At 38.5% G+C, this 7,696-nt stretch overlaps 1 protein-coding gene across 1 annotated transcript in view; it reads left to right on the top strand.

The window, feature by feature from the left end:
- The window catches only part of LRRC63 (leucine rich repeat containing 63), a 108,310-nt gene that overhangs the window by 14,310 nt on the left and 86,304 nt on the right, over nt 1-7,696 (top strand). Inside the window, exon 4 of the mRNA XM_007947810.1 lies at nt 7,020-7,180. Within this exon, the coding sequence (XP_007946001.1) occupies nt 7,020-7,180 (161 nt within the window). The remainder of the gene's footprint in view (nt 1-7,019; nt 7,181-7,696) is intronic.

The raw sequence follows: 7,696 nt of genomic DNA, 5'->3' as shown, positions 1-7,696 counted from the left end.
AGCCAAGATCCATCTGACAACAGCTATGATATCCCTTGTTCCACGTCCTCTTCTGAATCCGGCTTGAACCTCTGGAAGTTCTCCGTCAATATACTATGTATTACATCTTGTAAAATCCACATGTATAGTTGCTGTTTATGTTGCTGAAAAAAGGTATTTGCAATGAGTGAATTGTCTTGCAAAATTCCATCATATGATTTCCGGCATCATTTCTGACACCAAGGTCATATTTTCCAACTACTGATCCTTTTGTTTTCACCTTTCACATTCCAATCACCAGTAATTATCAATACATCTTGATTGCATGTTTGATCAATTTCAGACTACAAAAATTGGTAAACATCCTTAATTTCTTCATCTTGGGCTATAGTGGTTGGGGCATACATTTAAATAATTTTCATGCACATTAGATCTTGGGATATTCTTTTTGATGATAAATGTGATATCATTCCTCTTTAATTTTTCATTTCTGGAACAGTAGCCCATGTAATTGTCCAATTCAAAATGGCTAGTAACAGTCCATTTCAACTTTAATGCCTAGGATATTGATTTTTAGACATTCTATTTCAATTTTTACAACTTCCAGTTTTCCTAGATTCATACTTTGTACATTCCACCTTCTGATTATTGATGAATATTTGCAGCTATTTCTTCTCATTTTGAATTGTGCCACATCAGCAAATGAAGGCCCTGCAAGCTTTGAGCCATCCACATCAGTAAGGTCAACTCTGTTTTGAGGAGGCAGCTCACGCCATTTGTATTTTGAGTGCCTTCCAACTTGAGGGGCTCACCTTCCAGCTCTATATCAAACAGTATTCCACTGCTATTCATAAGGTTTTCAGCAGCAAGTTTTTTCAGAAGTAGAAAGCGACATCCTTCTTCCTAGTCTCTTTTGTCTGGAAGCTCTGCTCTAACCTGTATACCATGGATACACTGTGTGCCTGTCAGTATTATCTAGACTCTAAATTTTTTCATCTGCAATGTCCAGTATCATATAGAAAACCACACAACATCCTAGAAAAAGGATAAAATATTTGAAACCTCTAGAAAGAAATAGAATATAGAAACAGTACCAAAGGTGATTCAGCTATTGGAATTTTAAGATAGAGATTTAAAAATAACTATGATGTACTGAAACTTGCTCTTGAATGGAGAGTAGCTAAAGCAAATGGAAGAAATGATAAGATAAAAATGCTGAACAGAAGATTTCAAAGAACAGCTTGAGAAGACAAAGTCAGTTATTATAATGAAATGTGCAAAGACCTGGAGTTAGAAAACCAAAAGGGAAGAATATGCTCAGCATTTCTCAAGATGAAAGAATTGAAGAAAAAATTCAAGCCTCAAGTTGCAATATTGAAAGATTCTATGGGAAAATATTGAGTGATACAGGAAACATCAAAAGAAGATGGAAGGAATATACAGAGTCATTGTACCAAAAAGAATTGGTTGATGTTCATCCATTTCAAGAGGTAGTATATGATCAAGAACCAATGATATTGAAGGAAGAAGTTGAAGCTGCACTGAAGGAATTGTAAAGAACAAGTCTCCAGGAATTGACAGAATACCCATTAACATGTTTCAACAAACCAATGCTGTGCTGGAGGCAATGACTCATCTATGCCAAGAAAATTGGAGTACAGCTACCTGGCCAGCTGATTGGAAGTGATCCTTATTTGTACTCATTCCAAAGAAAGGTGATCCAACAGAATGTGGAAATATCGATCAATATCATTAATATCACACACAGGTAAAATCTTGCTGAAGAAATTCAAAAACAATTGTAGCAGTATATTGACAGAGAACTTCCAGAAATGCAAGGTGTATCAGAAGAGGATGTGGAATGAGGAATATCATTGCTGATGTCAGATGGATCTTGGCTGAAAGCAAAGAATACCAGAAAAAATGTTTACTTGTGTTTTATTAACACTGCATTAATTGAATGCAAAACGTTTGATATCATGGATCATAACAAATTATAAATAACATTGAGAAGAATGGGAATTCCAGAACACTTAATTGTGCTCATCAGGAACCTGTACATTAGACCAGAAGGCTGTCATTCGACCAGAACAAGGGGATACTGAATGGTTTAAAATCAGGAAGGGAATGCATCAGGGTTGTATCTTTTCACCATACTTACTCAATCTGTATGCTGAACAAGTAATCTGAGAAGCTGGACTATAATGAAGAAGAAAGTGGCATCAAGATTGGAGGAAGACTCATTAACTGTAGATATTCAGACAATACAACTTTGCTTGCTGACAGCGAAAATGACTTGAAGCTCTTATTGATGAATATTAAAGACACTAGTCTGCAGTATTGATTACATCTCAACATAAAGAAAACAATAATCCTCACAGCTGGATTACTAAGCAGCATCATGATAAGTGGAGAAAAGAGTGAAGTTGTGAATGATTACATATTTCTTGATTCCTCAATCAACATCAATAGAAGTAGCAGTCAAGAAATCAGACGATGTATTGCACTGGGCAAATCTACTGCAAAAGACCTCTTTAAAGTGCTAAAGGACAAAGACATCCCTTTGAAGACTAAGGTGTAACTAACCCAAGCCATGGTATTTTTAATCACCTCATATGCATGTGAGAGCTGGACAATGAAAAGGAAGACTGAAGAAGAGTTGTGGTGTTGGTGAAGAATACTGAAAGTACCATGGACTGCCAGAAGAACTAACAAATCTGTCCTGGAGGAAGTGCAGCTAGAATGCTCCTTGGAAGTGAGAATGACTAGTCTTCGTCTCACCTACCTTAGTCTTGTTGTCAGAACGGACCATTCTCTGGAGAAGGATATCATGCTTGGTAAAGTGGAGGGTGAACGAAAAAGAAGAAGGCCCTTAATAAGATGGATTGAGACAGTGGCTGCAACAATAGGCTTAGGTATAGCAAGGATTGTGAGGCTGGCACAGGACGAGGCAGTGTTTCGTTCTGTTGTACATAGTGTCACTATGAGTCAAAGCCGACATGATGACACCTAACGACAACAACATGATTTGCTGCCAGGAAACAGGTGCATCAGGGTTGTATTCTATCATCATGCTTATTCTGCAGATGACACAGCATTGCTTACTTAAAGTGAAGAATACTGAAAGCACTTACTGATGAAGATCAAAGACTACAGTCTTCAGTATGAATTATACCTCTACATTAAAAAAAAAAAAATCCTCACTACTGAACCGATAAGCAACATCATAATAAACAGATACAATAATGAAGTTGCCAAGGATTTCACCATCAGTTCCCATGGAAGCAGCAGTGCTTTAGTTATCTAGTACTGCTACAACAGAAATACCACAAGTGGATGCTTTAACCAGAAATTTATTCTTTCACAGTTTAGGGGGCTAGAACTCCAAATTCAGGGTGCTACCTCGAGTGGAGCTCTGGTAGCATAGTGCCTGAGGCACTTGGCTGCTAACCAGAAAGCTGGCGGTTCAAACCCACAGCCACTCCTCAGAAGGAAGGTTAGGCAATCTACTTCCGTAGTGATACTGCCTCGGAAACCCAGGGAGGGGCCATTATGAGTTGGGTCCGACTCGGTGGCACATAACTACAACAATACCTCGAGTGGAAAGCTTTCTATCTCTGTGTCTTCTGGTTCTAAGAGATTCCCAGTACAGAGACACTGGGTCCAAGGGCTGCATTCTGCTCCCAGATCTTCTTTCTTGGTGGTTGTAGGTCCCTCTCTGTCTGCTTGCTTCTCTTCTTTTATTTCTTGTGAGATAAAAAGTGTTGCAAACCACACTCCTGGGAAACTCGCCTTATGCTGCTGGATCAATCAGGCTGTGATAGGATTAAGGTGTTGCATCCCATTCTACTGGTTTTACAGTTGATTTGCTTATCACATCAATTCATATCATGGGCTATTATCACGTAACTGCCAAACTACTGAGAATCATGGCTTAGCCAAGTTAACATCTTTTTTGGGACACAATTCAATCCACAACAAGCAATCAAGAGAGCAAACATTTTACTGCCTTGGGAAAAATCTGAAAAATATCTCTTTAAAGTGTTAAAGAGCAAAGATGTAATTTTGAGGACTAAGGTAGTGTAGTGCCTAAGGCACTTGACTGCTAACCAGAAGGCTGGCGGTTCAAACCCACCAGCCACTTCTCAGAAGAAAGGTTGTGCAATTTACTTCCGTAGTGATACTGCCTTGGAAACCAAAGGAGGGGTCTCTATGAGTTGGGTCCAACTCGACGACACATAACAATAATGACAACGACCCAAGCCATGGTATTTTCAGTCACCTCATATACATTTGAAAGCTGGACGGTGAATAAGAAAGACCAAAGAATTGATGCCTTTATATTATGGTGCTGTTGAAGAATATTAAATATACTGTGGACTGCTAGACCAAAGAGCTCTGGTGGTGTAGTGGTTAAGACATTTGGCTGCTAACCACAAGGTTGGTGGTTTGAACCTGCCAGCTGCTCCATGGAAGAAAGATGAGGCAGTCTGCTTCCTTATAGATTTAGAGCCTTGGACACCCAATTGGGGTCGCTATGAGTTAGAATTGACTCAATGGCAGTGAGTTTGGTTTTGAACTGCTAGAAGAATGAACAAATCTGTCTTGGAGGAAGTACAACCAGAATGCTCCTAGAAGCAAGAATGGTGAAACTGTCCCAAATACTTTGGACATGTTATCAGAAGTGACCAGTCCCTGGTGAAGGACAACATGCTTGGTAAAGTAGAAAATTACAAACCAAACCCACTGTCATCAAGTTGATTCTGACTCATAGCAAGCCTGTAAGATAGAATAAAATTGCTCTATCGGTTTCCAGGTTGTAAATCTTTATGGAAGGAGACTATCTTATCCATCTTCTGCAGAGCAGCTGTGGGGTTGGAAACCACTGACCTTTTGATTAGCAGCCGAATGCTTTAACCACCAGGCCACCAGAGCTCCTTGAACCAAACTGTAAACCAAGTACCAAACCAAACCCAGTGCCACTGAGTTGATTCCGACTCATAGCAATGCTAATAGGAAAGAGTAGAACTGCCCCAAAGAGTTTCCAAGGCCATACAACTTTGCAGAAGCAGACTGCCTCTGCCTCATCTTTCTCCCACAGAGTGGCTAGTGGGTTTGAGCCACTGGCCATTTTGTTAGCAGCCAAATGCTTTAACCACTATGCCATTACAGTTCCTTGGTGAAGTAGAGGGTCAGTGCAAATGAGAAAGACCCTAAGCAAGATAGATTGACACAGTGGCTGCAATAATAGTCTCAAGCATAGAAACAATTGCGAGGATGACACAGGATTAGGCAGTGTTCTGTTCTGTTATGCATAAGGTTGCTTTGGGTTGAAACCAACTCAGTGGCATCTAACAGCAACAGCAAAAGCAACAGTGATTTACTGTGATTTATTTTCAAGAAAATAAAGAAAACTTTGGAGGATTTCACCACAGACCTCAAATCTATGTTTATAAAAATAAAAGTAAAATAGAATTCTAGAACTCAAAAGTAATACAGCTGAAATCAGTAATTCAGTCGATGTGATTAATAGGAGATTATGCACAGATGAACACTCCAACCAAAGAACTTCATATTCCTCCCAATATTTCTGTTTCCCTTTCTATGACATGAATTAATTTCTGGGTCTCCTTTTTGTTGTGAGCCTCCACACACCATACTTCCATTTCTGCTTTATTGAGTTTATATCACTCTAGTAGGCGGCTATGGTGGCACAGTGGTTGGAGAATTTGGCTGCTAACCAAAGGATCACCAGTTGAAACCTACCAGCTGCTCTTCAGGAGAAAGACTAGGCAGAGGCCGTCTGCTTCCATAACGTTTCACAGCCTTGGAAACCCTATGGGGCAGTTCCACTCTGTCCTATAGGGTCACTATGAGTCAGAATTGACTCGATGGCAGGGGGTCATCACTCTAGTGACTCTCTCCTTGAAATGTTCCAGGTGAGTGTAAGGGTCTGTAGATCCTTAAATCTATAGAAGAATTTCTAACCACCTCTCCACTTCCATCTCCTTCCTACCCATTCTTAAACCAACTATTTGGTTTTAGACTCTGAAGGTGGTGGGCATAAAGAGAGCAGGCTGTAAACTATGCCCTAACTCACTCTTCTTTTCTTCTTGTTCCATTCCTTCTCCCAAGATAAGGAATAGCAATGTCTTGTCTCTCTCTAGCCTATGGTTAATTTCCACATTCATTGATCTAAAATAGACATGGAGGGTCTATTTTTAGAAATTAAAAATGGAACATTATCTTCTTTGTTCTAGGCTGCATATTTCCTCTCACTGAAGCAATGGCATAAGAATTATTAAAAATGTAAAATATGTTGCTGCAAGTAATGCAGCAAGAATAAATGAGAATGAAAAAATACATTGTATAAAATTCCAAAATGTTATTCTGCCACAGTTAGGGGTATACTTAGACCATTTTTGATTTAAGATGAAACCCACATGTGTAAAGTAACCTTAGTTTATTTCTCTGTGGCTAACTCTTGAGTTTTGTATTTTCCTATACTGTGTGGGGTCTATAAACAGAGGGAATAACTGGTTTACATAGGATATTTGAATTATGCATCAAGGTGATATTAGGGAAAAGTGAAGCTGCCCCTTGGGAAGTGATCTATATCTGAGTTATGCTTATATGATGTCCTTTATGAGTTTTGTGAGCCAGGAAATTGGTTTTATAATTCATAGTAATATCTTTTAAAATGTTCTTACATGTATTACAACAAAATTGAGATTGATGGGCTTTAATTCATCCACGTAGAAACCAATGAATGTACCTTTTATTTTCTTTTTTAATGAAAGAGAATAGTACTATCTAATATATATGTGTGTATGTGTGTGTGCGTTCATGTGTGTGTGTGTGTGTGTGTATGTAAAAACCCAGATCGACAAAAGTAACCAATTGAGGTTGGGTGGGTGCAAGTTATGCATTTAGCTAATAATCTATTTATGGTGACTTAATCTATTGTAGCATAAATACTTTCTGACTTTCCCTCTAAGTGATACCAAATGTAAGTTTCATGTTTTGTTTTGTTTATTAAGGTTTCACTAAGACTAGAAAAAGAGAGAGATTGGAGATTGATGGTGTACATGGTGAGGGTTTTAAGACTATTTCAGCAACACAATATGAAACAATAATGGCCATGACCAGTATGGCCATATTATACTGTCAAATATTTGGAAGAAATGCACTTAATCTCAAGGTATGCTTTTTCAATGACATACTGTGCTGCGTTATCTGTTATGTTTGCTTCAGGTTTTCTAGCTTAGGTCCATTTCCATGATATTGAAGAGGTTTTCCTGGTGCAATTGACATTTCCCAGGAACACTTTAAAATTGCATCTCTAAACCTATCTACCATAGGTTGTGTTCAGTCCATTAGCTTAGTTTAAAATGATGCTATGATCCTAAAGCAATTACAGTGCTTTTTTCATTACATCACACAATAAGAGAAGTGGGATTAAGACTTCTCATATTGTTCAGTGGTCAGAAATCTTGGTTCTTTGTTCCAAATCTAGCTCTAGGCTGGCTTTTCACTGAACAAAAAGTGCCTATTGTTGTGAATTACAATAATAATAGCTAACATCAATCCAACACTAACTGTGTGTCAAGCAAGTACTACTCCTAAAACTTACAAGTCTGAAAATAGGTAATATAATATTCATTTTACAGATGAGGACAATGAGGCTAAGTGAAAGTAACTTGCCCAAGATCACACA

The sequence above is a fragment of the Orycteropus afer genome, unplaced genomic scaffold (assembly GCF_000298275.1).
Source record: "Orycteropus afer afer isolate SDZICR_OR568_19922 unplaced genomic scaffold, OryAfe1.0 scaffold00194, whole genome shotgun sequence".
Classification (NCBI taxonomy): domain Eukaryota; kingdom Metazoa; phylum Chordata; class Mammalia; order Tubulidentata; family Orycteropodidae; genus Orycteropus; species Orycteropus afer.
Note: the sequence above shows the minus strand (reverse complement) of the source record. Positions and strands in the feature narration are given on the sequence as shown.